We start from the raw sequence: 15,701 nt of genomic DNA on the forward strand, positions 1-15,701 counted from the left end.
GTTTTTCTCAGGTTTGTCAAAGATCAGATAGTTGTAGACGTGGCGTTATTTCTGAGGGCTCTGTTACATTCTATTGATCTATATCTCTGTTTTGGTACCAGTACCATGCTGTTTTGGTACCAGTACCACGCTGTTTTGGTTACTGTAGCCTTGTAGTATAGTTTGAAGTCAGGTACTGTGATGCCTCCAGCTTTGTTCTTTTGACTTAGGATTGACTTGGCAATGCGGGCTCTTTTTTGGTTCCATATGAACTGTAAAGTAGTTTTTTCCATTTCTGTGAAGAAAGTCATTGGTAGCTTGATGGGGATGGCATTGAATCTATAAATTACCTTGGGCAGTATGGCCATTTTCACGATATTGATTCTTCCTACCCATGAGCATGGAATGTTCTTCCATTTGTTTGTATCCTCTTTTATTTCATTGAGCTGTGGTTTGTAGTTCTCCTTGAAGAGGTCCTTCACGTCCCTTGTAAGTTGGATTCCTAGGTATTTTATTCTCTTTGAAGCAATTGTGAATGGGAGTTCACTCATGATTTGGCTCTCTGTTTGTCTGTTATTGGTGTATAACAATGCTTGTGATTTTTGTACATTGATTTTGTATCCTGAGACTTTGCTGAAGTTGCTTATCAGCTTAAGGAGATTTTGGGCTGAGACAATGGGGTTTTCTAGATATACAATCATGTCGTCTGCAAACAGGGACAATTTGACTTCCTCTTTTCCTAATTGAATACTCTTTATTTCCTTCTCCTGCCTAATTGCCCTGTATTTACTCTAATGGTGGTTCTGTACCTGTGCCAAATGATGATATACATGGCAGAATTGACTCCTATCAGGTTCAAATATACCACTTGTTCTATAATTATGTTGGCTATTTGACTTGTAGTTATATTGTAGCACAATTACCGTAAACCTAAATGGAACTTCTGTATACTCTAACATTACTATATATGTTAGTTTGTTTGGAATTGTTTTTTCCCCATATGGCTGTGGTATTCAGGACTAGTAGCAGGATATTTTGGTTCACTTTATGAAAATGATGTTTTTAAAAAACAGGTTCCTTTGAGGTTTTCATGGAGTTATTAAATTTCTCAGAAGGCTGTCTCATAAGCTCTATGAAATGACTCCAAACCAATTCAGCAGTTATGCATTTCTGCTACTGACCGGTAAATTCATGCACGGCTGCATAGTATATATGACACATACTGTTATTTAAACAGTAAGTCATATTAACATTCGGAAACTTACCACATTATGGACCAGAAGCTGTGATTTGTATCCAAATAACTCTCAGTAGAATCCAGTTATGTTGCTCCATTGAGTGTTGTTGGATAGAGAAAGAATTGCTTATTCATTCATTATGCTTAATTAAAAACATAAGATACATCTGCCCTGGCCAGCCTTTTAATCCCTGGATTCAGATTGCACGGGCTTCGGGCAACATTAATAAAATCTACAGAAGGAGTCTATGAGTAAAGTACTTTCCATTTGTGTGTGTGTGTGTGTGTGTGTGTGTATTTTAATTTTAATTTTTGGTAGGAGTGGTTGACTATTCTTTGCATCCTCTATTTTAATTTTTTATTTATTTCTAAACAGGTGGCTTGCTTTGGTGAAGGTATTCATACAGCCTTCCTAAAGGCAATGCTTTCCACAGGATTTAAGATACCCCAGAAAGGCATCCTGATAGGCATCCAGGTAAGTGGTTTGTGGCTGTGTGCTTGCCCATGGTCATACATGGTGAGTGGGGAGGGGCAGGGTAGAATGTTAATTGTGGTATAGAGGAAGGGAGATTTGTTTTACATTTCCATTTATGGCAACTTACAGGAAGAAGGGACATTTGTTCTCTATTTGCTTCCTGATTTTGCCTTCTGTTGTATCAGCCCATGCAAAAATAAAATACAGACAGAAAGAAAATGTTTCTAGTGAAGGGATATTTGTTCTAAATGGGATGCAGGGTACTTTAAAAAATGAATCTCTTATTCTTTGGTTTTGTCTTTTCTATATGTTTTACTCTTAGCTCTCCATCCTTAGTTCCTGAACATAGGCATTATATGAGGTTGGGTCTCACTTCCTCTGTTTCTCTTGATACTTCTCTGTCTCTTGATTTTCCCCCTTGCCAATTCATCCATGTCTATAGTACCTACTCTTCTATCTGTAACTACCACCTGTAAATTTACATCCTCAGCCATCCCATATTTCCAACAATCTGCTGGATACCTCCACTTGAATATCTCAAATCCAACGTTTCTCAAACTGAAGTCACATCTGTTCTGTCCTGACCATCTCCCCTTCCTTCCTTTCATTCATTCAGTCCCTCACATTTCGATCACTTCTAAATGCCAAGGATTCAAAGTTGAATACATTGATGTTATTTGATTAAATTTCTCAACTTAACACTCCAGATTGAAAGTTTTTGAAGGGTAGTGACTTAATGGGCCTAATACAGTCAGTTTATTTCATAGTATACTGTAGAAGTTCTTGAAATATTATTCATTGGTAATCCTTCTAGGTCAAAGTAGGGTGAAATGAATATCTTTATGCAATAAAAAATGCATTGTCCATTTATTGATGTAAGTTAAATATAAATCTTAGGGCAAAATGATAGGAACTTCTATTACTATTTGGAATGCTTTTTATTACTATTTGGTACTACTTTTATTGCTATTACTAATTGCAAGAGTGTACAAACTGTCCTGTTTATAAATTTCCTGAAAAAATACTAGAGGCTTCCCAACTGGTCATTCATTTTTATTTGAGATTAGTAATTCTTGGGTCCTATAAAAAACAACAAATGGTCTTATATAATATCCCTGCTGTGCTTTTAATAAGCTCAAACTCTGCATGGCTACATAAAAATCAATAAAAATATAATTAGAACAGTACCAGGTATTCTCAAGCCAGTGGGTGATTATTTTAGATTCCATCTCATTAGGGTGTCTTAATATTAGCAAATTAGACTCTGGAGACTATACAGGTAGTGGCCTTGGAGAAGTTTTTGCAAAGAGTAACTTGGGATTTTGCTTTATAAAGGTACCAGAAGGACGACGGTGAATAGTTAGAGCAGAGGCTAACAAGATGACTTGCAATTGTGAAGCTTAATGGCAGTTTAGAGACAAATCACACAATATGATAGACTCATCATGTTATAAATGGGTATTAAGTATTATTAAGTCCCAAGTAGGAGAATATTTGCCCAACTTCCAGTTATGGCTTAAAGTTTAATGTGAGACTTGGGGGCATTCAGAGGAGACCATGCCCTTAGTCCACATCTTCACATCTAATCATAATAGTGCTAACATTTTAAAATGCCACTTTAAGAAGGCAGTGATGTATAAAATTGTGCCTTGTTTGGTTCTAGTGCTGCAGGGAAATGTGAAGCAAAAATTAATTTGATCCCTATGAAGTATTTGCGTAATTTTGGCATTAGTGGACAGAATTTTGCTTTGTAGGGGAAAAAAGCGTTTGTTAGAAAAAATAATGTTTTCTTAAAGCAGTGAGAGCTGGCTATTGAAAATCTACCTTTCAATGCTTTCCTTTTAAAAGAAATAAATGTTCTAGCAGCTACATGAGTTGTTGCGAAGAACTTTCTGCACATGAGAGCACACGGACACAGATTTAAAAATATATTAAAAAGTACTTAAAGAAACTTAATAAAATTATACTTAAGAAAATATTTACAGCCATGGCAAAATTGATCAGCTAATGCATAGTTTCTTCATTACTATATGTAGGATTTTCATTCATGGTGTTTTTAAAAATGCTTAGTCTGATAAACTGAAAAAGCATGACAGAATATACTAAATAGAGAGTTAATAGCTATAAAACTTACTTGACTACTTCTTAGTTAGTATGGGGCCAAATCTAATCTCAACTTTTTACCGCAGCTTCATAGCAATTGCAGATAAAGTAATTAGGGTTACATATTTTAGGATACATTGTACTTTTAAAAAACATTTTATTTAACGTGATCCTACTTGGTCAGAAGAAGTCATATAAACACTTTTGGATATATTAAGTTAGAACTGAAAAATAGCACAAAAAAGACTGCTAATATATACATGGGGGTTAGGGATAGTAAATCCAATGGAAGGCATCTAGTTGAAGGTGAGTTATTATGAAGTTCCAAGAGAACTTGTTATATGGCAGTCTTTCTAACTTTTAAATTTCTTCTCTCTTTCCCACCCTACTCCTTTACACATGCAGACTCTCTATTTCTGGTCTTCCAAAGTTAAATCCAATAGGTCAAAGTACCTGGGAAGTTTGAAATATTCATAACATCAGTCTTATAACTAGGACTTAGGATAAAAGAATCAAGATGTAGATTTTGTCAAAGGATTCTTCTCAATCTATTACATGCCCTGTGTCTCTACCAAGGCATTTCTAACATAAGAAAGGCATAACACAGGTTTATGTGGCAACAAAAATCATGTTTGATTTTCCTGTAATATTTCTAGCCACCTTTCATCGCATTAGGATTTATTTTTAGTTGCTGTGAGTAGGCAATCTGCCTTGTTTTGAAGTTTTCTGGAAGACCCTTTAACAATAAATGATTTACTCTAGAGTAGATCAAGAGCACTCACTGTGTTTTCCTCTCTGATTGGGCTATTCAGTGATGCTTGTGGAGTGGCAAGTACCAATCTGACATCTGCGCTTCAGCATCGCTCAGAAACACAAAGCAAGCATTTTATTTGAAAAGACAACTCCAAGTGACATGAATAACCTTTTATCTTTAGTATGGAATCATTAGGAACAACCATAGAGTTGTCAATCCAGAGGTCCCCGTAGAATCCACAGGCATCACATAGTATTAACTTGGCTTTCTTTTCTGTAGCCAGGAGTTGGATAAATGTGAAAATGATCATTGGAGGAAATATATATATATTTCACTTTTAAAGGACTGTCTTCTTTATAAACATTTCCAAGAAAATAAATCAGCTTGTACTTTTCACCTTTCGTAACAAATGGTTTCTTACACAGGTATTTTCAATCAGCTTTTAAATCTGAGGCTACTCAGATGCAAGCTGACAGCTGTAATTTCTTTTTGTAGAGAGGCTGTTTTATGTGTCACAAGTGTTCAATACATGTTTGATAGAAGTTTATAATGTGCCTATGGAAGCCAACACCCAGACCAGAAGGTAGAGTGGTTTCCTGGCTGGGAACTGTCAATACTGTCATGTTGGATATTTATCTTTTCCACCTGGGGGACAACACTGAAACAGCTCCATAATGAGGTTCTGCCTGGTGTCTGCAGGTCTTAGAGGACTTGCTGACTTATTTTACTTTAAAATGGCAAAGAAAACAATTACATTCTAGTACTCCTCCCTCAACGTTTTTCGTGGTGATTTTAGCCAAGGTTAATGCAATCTTGATTTCATATTACACAATGAGTGAAGGATAGTCTTCCTATCCCCTATTCCCCCCTTTCTCAAACTTAAGTATGCATCAAAATCACCTGGAGGGTTTGCAAAACAACAAATTGCTAGGATCCACTCCCAGAGTTCCTGATTCAATAGATCTGGGGTGGGGTTCAAATTTTCATATTTTTAATAAATTCCCGGGTAATGCTGATGCTGCTCTGCCAGGGACCACAATTTGAGAACCACTCTACTTGAGCGATGGTACTTTAGAAACCTGGTTAAAAGTTATGTTAGCACTTACTATTGTCAAACATATGATCAGGGAATTTTTGCTAGGGGAAAGTATAAAAGATTGAGAAAAGTTGAGTGCATGATTAATGTATCAGTTAGTAAGTGTTGGAGATCATTATGCTGAGCCTTCTAACGATTTAGTACTTACTGAAGTCTATTCTGTGTTTAGCAGAGGGTCACAATGTAATGTTCTGTATTAGGGGTATTTAACAACATTCGGAAGTTCATTTTGGACATTTCATATATATTTGTTATATACCAAGGAATCTTAAAACATGAAAAAAATTTATATGCCATCAAATTTAGCCCTTTGCCTTTTCTGAGGAGAATGAAACTTGAATTGTCTTTTTCTTCTGTCTAACCAATTGTCCTGATGTCACTAAGAGTTATTCTCTAATTTTTTACTTGTTTTTTTCTTTTATGTCTAACCATGAGCTTCTTGCATCTAAGCTCATTTCTTTCTGTTTGGTCCTAAGTGGAAATGAAAAGCTACTGTCCTGGGCATGGTTAAAATTCATGTTCTATAAGGCAGTCATGAATAACCCCTGAGCCTGTCTCAGCTGAAATTCATCCAGTTACATTTATCTATTCTATTTGCCAATAGTTTCCTCTTATAAAACTGCAGTTCTGGGATTGAGGGGGCCAGAATATGAAAGAATTTTATATTTGAACATAGTCTTTGGGGTCTTTTCTTAGGATTTAGATCTGTGCTCAGAAATACTCTGCAAGTAAATATTAGGGGGTGTTATGGGCTAAACATTATCAAAACTGTGCAAGGATCATCTGTGTTTTATTGTCACAGTTCTTAGTTTCTGACTCTGAAATAAGATCATTTGATTTTTTCCAGCCATCACTAATATGGTTTATAAACAGATTACAAGACATTTGCTGAAGTAACCAGCTCATGTCATCTGTTTAAAACCGTTTTACAAGGGAAACCAACAAGAATGTTCCTATTTAAAGAAGAATGGATATGTTTTTAACAGTGTATGATTTTAAATACACCAGCTCAGTTACTCAGACACTCATGTTAATGAAGTCAAGGTCAGGGTTTGATCTTTGGGTAGGTCACCTAGTGTTGTTTTCTTTCATTCTGACCACTATCTTGCAAACACTAGCTCTTGATCACAGGAAGTTTGTTCAGAACTAGGGAACTCCTGATAGCAATGGTCAGGAATCCAGGGAAGGTAGGGGCTGGACACTAGACAGGTCCACCTGGGGTCCTAGGAAAGACACAGCAATGGACTGCAGGAAAATATCTGAACAGTGAGATGGAGCATTAGGGAAGCCTGTGTGGAAATGAAATGCATATAAATGAGGGGGCAGTCAGTTTGGGTTGTAAGTGTAATCGTGGGTAGAGGAACCCACGCTTGGAAACTAGGATGTAAGGGCAGGAATCTAGTTTTTAGGGGGGCTGAAAAAACAATTATTGTAATTATAATAATATTTATTAAGAACTATTAATAGGCAAGTAACTGTGCTAAATTATAGTAGTAAAACTTAAGTAGTGCTTACTTCTAAATTAGTTTATTGAACACTCATACTAATGTAAGAACTGTTACTATTCCTGTTCAACAGATGAGGAAACTGCATCGTAGAGTTGTTAAGTAAGATATTCAAGGTCACACAGTTTAATAAGGTGTGGAGCCACAAAAAAAAAAAAAAGTTGAAATACTACTATTGTCATCACTGTTTTTGAATGAAGAAATGAAGGCAAAGACATTAACTTTTTGAAGCTCATACCACTAGTGAATGGTGAAAGCCAGGATTTGAAATGCAGCTAACTGACTTTAGAGCTCATTCTTTAGCTACAACTTTTTATTGCCTCAGAGTAAATGAAAAAATGAGTTCCAAAGATTGAGTTATTGCAGGGACTAGTGCATAAGCTACTAGGAAAATGGCCTAGTTATTGAAGAGCAGTACAAAATTAGAACTTAGAAATAAGAACAAGTTGAGCCTGGGTGCGGTGGCTCATGCCTGTAATCCCAGCACTTTGGGAGGCCGAGGTGGGTGGATCACCTGAGGTCGGGAGTTTGAGACCAGCCTGACCAACATGGAGAAACCCTGTCTCTACTAAAAATACAAAGTTAGCTGGGCATGGTGGTGGATGCCTGTAATCCCAGCTACTCGGGAGGCTGAGGCAGGAGAATCGCTTGAACCCAGAAGGCATTGCAGTGAGCCAAGATCGTGCCATTGCACTCCAGCCTGGGCAACAAGAGCAAAAAACCCCATCTCAAAAAAAAAAAAAAAAAAAAAAAAAGAAAAGAAAAGAAATAAGAGCAGGTTGAATAGGCAAAACAGCTAGGCTGACTCGGTACTGGCTCCTAACCCACATATCTTTTAAGTCCTCCCTGACCAGGAAAAGGATCCTTGTAGAACCGAAGTGGATCTGAACTTACAAAGACCAAGTGGATTAAATAGAGAATAAAAGGAGATAAGAACAAGGTGAAAAGCAGGGATCAAGATAATGTGGATGGAATTTCATTGACATTGGGATATAGCTAAAACTCACACTCACCATAGAAGGATAAAAGGATAAAACTTGTCATTTTTTAATATAAAGCATCCGGCAACATGTAACATTGTCTTTTAAGATGTTGCAAGGAAATACCATATTGAATATTACTAAATGAAGAGCATGTATATCTAGAAAGTGAATTTTGTGAAATTCCTTTTCAGCAATCATTCCGGCCAAGATTCCTTGGTGTGGCTGAACAATTACACAATGAAGGTTTCAAGGTATGTTCATTAGTTTTAAGTTGTTTTCTGTCAGCATGGAATCTGTCCACAAATCAAAATATTGCATAATATTGGAAAAGAAATAGCCCAAAATATGTCCTTTTGATATGAAAGGTTTAACTAACTTGGTAGTTTCAAAACTTAGAGTCAAATCATTAAAAAGACTGGTATTAACTTTTAACAAAATTACCACAAATTCAATAGAAGTTGCCAGCTAAAAACAGAAAGTTTAGCTTAAGCACAATTGAGACAAAGTCCCAATACATTTCCATATGTTTTTCCTTTTTTTGTTTTCATATGAGGTTATAGATTCTAGCTGTGACAGTTACAGGCAAAACTTCTTTGCAGTGAATACCTCCACACAAATCCTGGTTGAGTAAAACAAAATTATTCCCAAGGCTTATGATGGGCCTGTGGCCATGGGGATTTGTTGACCTGCTAACAAGGAATTAGCCATGAATAATTGAGAAATTATTAAATTTATGAGAAAGTGTCATTGAATTATTAAATTCAAATTAAATATATAATTATTAAAATGGAAATGCAAATAAAATTGAGGTTCTTAAGTTTTTTAAATCACTGCAAATATATAAAAAATGTTTACAGTGCCCATGCCTCTGGACTCTGAGTCCAAGTCTCTATCCATGGCACTATACTACTTCTCATGTTCATCAATTTCTTCTTCTTTATGTTTTAAATTACATGTTCCATAAAAATAAGAAATCACTGTGATACGGTAATTGATTTTTTCATTTTAAATGCAGCTGTTTGCCACGGAAGCCACATCAGACTGGCTCAACGCCAACAATGTCCCTGCCACCCCAGTGGCATGGCCGTCTCAAGAAGGACAGAATCCCAGCCTCTCTTCCATCAGAAAGTAAGAACTAGGCATACTGTTTTCTGAAATAATTTAGAGGATTAACTTTGAGAACCAGTATATGAATATTTCACCTTACTTGATTGCAAGTCTTTTAAAACAAATTTAAAAATGAATACATTTGTGGATGATTGTCAAGCTTCACTCTCCATTACTATGGAATACATAACGTCATGTGTACATGGTGATATGAAACGTGTTTCAAAATACTTCTTAGTAAGGATACTTTCCTTGATGGAAACAAGTGAGAGCATGAAGAATGTAATGCAGCACTTTATATTTCATGTCAAACTTATATTGTGTATAGATAAGTATATCGAGCATAAGATGACCAGCTATATTTCACTAAGGTTGTGCATAATAAATCAATTTGTTGAGCACTTACTACATACAGGAACCTATGTTGAGTACTATGATGATGTCATCCATTGGATTACCTAATTGGTCATTCCTTGACCAGGTTTTTATGCCTTAGACCATGTCATCATTAGATTTTGTAAGACATTTTATTTCAGCAGATTGTGTGAATCTTCAGGAATACCATTGCATCAACCCTTAACGATCTATGTGGCATAAGTACATAGGAGATAATTCTCTGCTATTTTAAGATAGTGCAGCCTACAGAATGGCTGTGCCATTCTATGCAATATGTTATTTGTTAGCGTTCTTGAGAAACCAACACATAAATTATTATCACTTTAATAAAATAATGGCATTGTGTTCAAACCTTAGCAGGCCTCCAAGGATGTAATAGCTCTGTGTTTGGGGCATTGTAAAACAATAATTAGCACTACTAAGGAGGCAATAGAGTTAATGTGGGAGTGGGAACATGGGGGTGAAAGGGCATTCAATGGTGGAGGGATCACCTCTTTTTAAAAAATAAGTAAATATCTATCAAATTACCAATTCTTAATGAGTGAACAGTTAGCATTTTAAAGAGAAAACAAACATCTGCATTCCATTAGACTTGCACTAGAATTCCTTCAAGAACACAATATAATCCCTATATAAGTGTAATTTAAACATCTACTTAGCAATAGAGGAGGGCAGATGGCAGTCAACTCAGCATGGCATTGACTTGAATGGCTAAGAGAGCAATTTATGTTAGTATTTTATAAACTAACTATAAAATATGCCTTGTTGTCTATAAGTTTTTGTTTATTTTTCCAGATTGATTAGAGATGGCAGCATTGACCTAGTGATTAACCTTCCCAACAACAACACTAAATTTGTCCATGATAATTATGTGATTCGGAGGACAGCTGTTGACAGTGGAATCCCTCTCCTCACTAATTTTCAGGTATAGTCTTTTCCTTGGATATAGACTGGATGGGAGTTTTATTTCTGTGCCTCCCTTAAGAGTGTAATCAGTAGATGCACATCTCTCTTTTCCCCTCTTTGTAACTTTCAGAATAGAGAGGAATTTTTAATAATCTAAAATAATGATGCTAACACGGTAGGTCATGGCTTAAATGGGACAGTTGGTGATCAAGCAATTGAGATAATCAAAGGCCATGAATGGCCATGGCTCTCTCCTTACAATTACCCTTTGAATAAAAAGTGACAGCATGACATGGAATAAAGATACAAACTTTTATTTCATTGTTTCTAAATGAAAGCCACCATATAAAAGCAACAGGTTAATGATGGTCCAGATGTAGCACAAGTGCTTGTTCAATTCACAGAAAATGATTGCATGAGGCATGTTCAGTTTCACTTGGACATGACCCATTGAATTTATCACAGGGAGAAACAGAGTGGAGACTCATTAATTTTCTGCCTATCATATTTATTTTTTATGCAGAATCAGTTTTAATCCCTATGGGAGGAGAAATAAGTGTATTCACAGTGACGTCTGAGATATAAAAGAAAGTTCCCATGGTGAAGTCTGAGACATGGGAGAAAGTCTCCATTAAATAAAAAACTTTTATGCCTTTTATCCCATACCCCTTTGAAAACTGGGGGCAGACACTTGTGACTTTTGTCTTGATTCATTAAAAATTCACTTTTATCTCATGGAGGGTGCTGATTCCTACCATTATATTTTCAGGTGACCAAACTTTTTGCTGAAGCTGTGCAGAAATCTCGCAAGGTGGACTCCAAGAGTCTTTTCCACTACAGGCAGTACGGTGCTGGAAAAGCAGCATAGAGATGCAGACATCCCAGCCCCATTATTAAATCAACCTGAGCCACATGTTATCTAAAGGAACTGATTCACAACTTTCTCAGAGATGAATATTGTTAACTAAACTTCATTTCAGTTTACTTTGTTATGCCTTAATATTCTGTGTCTTTTGCAATTAAATTGTCAGTCACTTCTTCAAAACCTTACAGTCCTTCCTAAGTTACTCTTCATGAGATTTCATCCATTTACTAATACTGTATTTTTGGTGGACTAGGCTTGCCTATGTGCTTATTTGTAGCTTTTTACTTTTTATGGTGCTGATTAATGGTGATCAAGGTAGGAAAAGTTGCTGTTCTATTTTCTGAACTCTTTCTATACTTTAAGATACTTTATTTTTAAAACTATCTGCAAACTCAGGACACTTTAACAGCGCAGAATACTCTAAAAACTTGATAAAATGAAATATAGATTTAATTTATGAACCTTCCATCATGATGTTTGTGTACTGCTTCTTTTTGGATCCTCATTCTCACCCATTTGGCTAATCCAGGAATATTGTTATCCCTTCCCATTATATTGAAGTTGAGAAATGTGACAGAGGCGTTTAGAGTATGGACTTTTCTTTTCTTTTTCTTTTTCTTTTTTTCTTTTTGAGATGGAGTCACACTCTCCAGGCTGGAGTGCAGTGGCACGATCTCGGCTCACTGCAATCTCCGTCTCCCAAGTTCAAGCGATTCTCCTGCTTTAGACTATGGATTTCTTTAAGGAATACTGGTTTGCAGTTTTGTTTTCTGGACTGTATCAGCAGATGGTAGACAGTGTTTATGTAGATTTGTTGTTGTTTTTATCATTGGATTTTAACTTGGCCCGAGTGAAATAATCAGATTTTTGTCATTCACACTCTCCCCCAGTTTTGGAATAACTTGGAAGTAAGGTTCATTCCCTTAAGACGATGGATTCTGTTGAACTATGGGGTCCCACACTGCACTATGAATTCCACCCACTGTAAGGGCAAGGACACCATTCCTTCTACATATAAGAAAAAAGTCTCTCCCGAAGGGCAGCCTTTGTTACTTTTAAATATTTTCTGTTATTACAAGTGCTCTAATTGTGAACTTTTAAATAAAATACTATTAAGAGGTAATGCAGTTGAATCTGGTTTTATTTTATGTTGATGCACAAAAATCAGTTTACTTCTATGATAAAATAGGGTTTTGGGCCAGGATTGCATTGCTTATTTATTTTTTCCATGCAAACCCATATAGGGATGAGAAAATTAATGTTAAAAATAAGTTTTAGCTGTTACATTTTTCATTTTTTCTTGTCCCTCCCTTGCTTTTAAGTCTCATCATAACATTATGTGGTTATATGGCTATAAACCATCTTTGATCTGGATCCTTTCTAATGTATAACTACAACCACATACTGATTAAAGATTGCCACAAATATACAGTAAACTTTCAAACAAATGTCTTGCATAACTCAGAAAAGTAACTTAACCCAATCAGAGGCTGACCAGCATTGTCTGATGGAAATAGTGCCAGTGAGCACACTGATGCCATATCCCCAATTTACCACCGAAACTATGGCTTTGTGAAGGTCCTAAGATAATTATACTATAACAGCTTTCATTTCTTCCTTGTTACCTCACAGTCAATTGATTACCACTTTGTATAGCTCTAGACGAATGCTTAAAGTAATTCATCTTCTCTCCCCCTCACTTCCTTGTTCTTCCTGTGGTCAAGACTTTCATTACTTCTTCCCTGTAATCCTTTTTTTTTTTTTTTTTTTGAGACGGAGTTTTGCTCTTGTCACCCAGGCTGGAGTGCAGTGGCACGATCTCAGCTCACTGCAACCTCCATCTCCTGGGTTCAAGCGATTCTCCTGCCTCAGCCTCCTGAGTAGCTGAGATTACAGGTGCTTGCCAACAAGCCTGGCTAATATTTTGTATTTTTAGTAGAGACGGGGTTTCGCCATGTTGGGCAGGCTGGTCCCTTATAATCATATAATTGTGTAATCCCTGATCACTTTGATTCATTCACCTGAAAATATTTAATGAGTTTCTTCCATGTTTCATGTAGAATATATCACAATCTCTCCTGCTCCTATTATTCTAGCATGTTTCTGTTACATATCACCAGCACCACAACCACCATCACCATAATAATTAACATTATGGAGTCCATACTATTTTTCCAGGCATTTGTAAGTACTTTACATGAGTTAACCTAGTTAATCCACAAAATATCCCTATGAGTAGGTGCTGTTATCTCCATATTATAAATAAGAAAACTTAGGCATACCGAAGTTAAGTAACATGCTCAAGGTCACACGAAATGGAGTCTCACTTTTCTGTATCATATTCTGGTGAAGGTAGGCATGTAAAAAGAAATCATTTCTCACAGTAAAGAAAATAATTTGCCTGCAGAGATCAGGGAAGGGCATTTTAAGGAGATGGATTCATGTGTTGCCTTGAATAATATCTTGCAGTTGCCAAGGAAGACTAGAAGGTAAGGACATTTAGGAAAATGACAACGACGTTGTTATGACTGGAGCTCAGGGTATGTGTGGAGGGAAAGGGCTAGTAGCAGAAGTTGAGACTGGACTCTTAATGGTGGATGTTTAAACTAGGTAGAAGTTTTAAAACTTTTTATTTGGAAATAATTTTGGATTTAGATTTTAAAAGTAAAAAAATCCCCAGATTTACCTATTGGTAATATTTTACTTCATTTGCTTTATTCTACTCTTATCATCTATTTCTCTATCTAAACACACTTGACACACATACATATTCACAGAGGAAGATAAAAATTACATGTTGACTAAAAGTGAGCAGGCTGTTAGTGACCAATTTAGATGTCTAACTCAATGTTTTAAATAAACAATTGTTTGCTGAAACTGTCAAAAACTCAATTAGTTAATTATTGTATTGTGAGAATTTAATAAAGGGTCCTAATTTTTATATTAATGTGAGCCGGCTATTTGTAAGATATGGTAAAATTTGAAGATTAATAATAATTAATTTAACATTGTGTCTATATAAACTCTGTTTTTTGTTGACAAAAGGGCTTTGGAAAACCAGAAGACAGGATAGACCTCATGGTGCTGAAAATGGAATTACATTAATTTTTGTTTTGGTTGCCTTTCTGTTTTCCAACATTCCAAACTTTAAAAAGACTTAACTACAGATAAATAACACATTTAAGATCTTTGGTTGGAGGAGAGAAATGCAAGAAAGTAGAAACATTTGTGCTCAGATTTGGCAAGGCTTTGTCCTTTTGGAACATATTTATTCTTTCATATAAACATGTTAACACATTTTTAAATGTCCAAATCTATTATATATCACAAGTTCAGAAAACACAGGGTCTATGTCTGTAGAGCTGAATAACAAATCTAAGTAGCTTTTTCCATACTGAGAATTTAATGGTGTGCAAGAAGGTTGGGCTCTATTGAAGAGGGAGAAAAGGAGCTCAGCCAGCTTGTGAAATGAAGAGGAATAAAGAATGATCCATTTATAGATTTAGGATTTTATAGCTTTGGAGAGGTAAGTATAATATTTTAACTTCACTTCTGTCAAACTTTCCTCTTAAACAGAATTCCTATTGGAAACTTAAAAACAACTATAACAGTCATTTATCTCAACAGCTGCAGGTACTTGAACCTCAGCTTCCACAGTGTCCACAGCCTCTTGAACAATGAAAGTGGAAATTATCAGAGAAACAAACCATGGCTGAATGCAGTTAAGTGCTCTGTAATTACATGCCAGTGTTGCCATTTGGCTGCTGGTGTAGTCTCCTGTGGGCACAGGTGCCATAAATGCTCACACACACCCAATCAAATCCACAAAGACCTTTCATTACATATCATTTGAGACACCCTTAACTTAAAAAAGACTAGCTCAAGTTTAGTTCTTTCCCTTTGTTCTTATATATAAAAATTCCATTTTTCCTAATTAATATTACTGTGCTATTTCATGAGAAGCTGTTACAATTGGCGAGTGTGAAGGTAATGTGGTAGGAGGAAGAATGTCTTTCCTCCCTGAGTGGCTCCCTGGGCTCTGTGAAAAATTGGTAATAATCATTCCTACTTCTTTTCTTGTGCATAACGTAGGGTGCAAAGGTTCCAGAAAGAGAATTTAAGTACCTACAGCTGTTGAGATCAATGCAGCTATGGAAACAAAGACTCAGCAAGTCAAAATTAGCACCATTTGTGTATGCTTCTTGTTGCTTAAAGATCATTTTTGAGTCTTTACAACTTTCATTTTATAAAGGACTTACATCCACAAAGAAAACCATTGATTGTTGACCAAAACA

The 15,701-nt window shown here is 36.0% G+C and overlaps 1 protein-coding gene across 8 annotated transcripts in view; it reads left to right on the forward strand.

Annotated features, from left to right (window-relative positions):
• Positions 1 to 12,529, forward strand: part of CPS1 (carbamoyl-phosphate synthase 1) — a 201,976-nt gene extending 189,447 nt beyond the window's left edge. For all 8 annotated transcript variants that reach the window (XM_055380488.2, XM_063695178.1, XM_063695179.1 and 5 more), the window contains 5 exons: positions 1,593 to 1,691; positions 8,324 to 8,383; positions 9,148 to 9,260; positions 10,431 to 10,560; positions 11,311 to 12,529. In XM_055380488.2, coding sequence (XP_055236463.1) covers positions 1,593 to 1,691; positions 8,324 to 8,383; positions 9,148 to 9,260; positions 10,431 to 10,560; positions 11,311 to 11,409 — 501 coding nt within the window. In that variant the 3' untranslated portion in view covers positions 11,410 to 12,529. The remainder of the gene's footprint in view (positions 1 to 1,592; positions 1,692 to 8,323; positions 8,384 to 9,147; positions 9,261 to 10,430; positions 10,561 to 11,310) is intronic.
• Positions 12,530 to 15,701: the final 3,172 nt, after the last annotated feature.

Source organism: Gorilla gorilla, chromosome 11 (genome assembly GCF_029281585.2).
Source record: "Gorilla gorilla gorilla isolate KB3781 chromosome 11, NHGRI_mGorGor1-v2.1_pri, whole genome shotgun sequence".
Classification (NCBI taxonomy): Eukaryota; Metazoa; Chordata; class Mammalia; order Primates; family Hominidae; genus Gorilla; species Gorilla gorilla.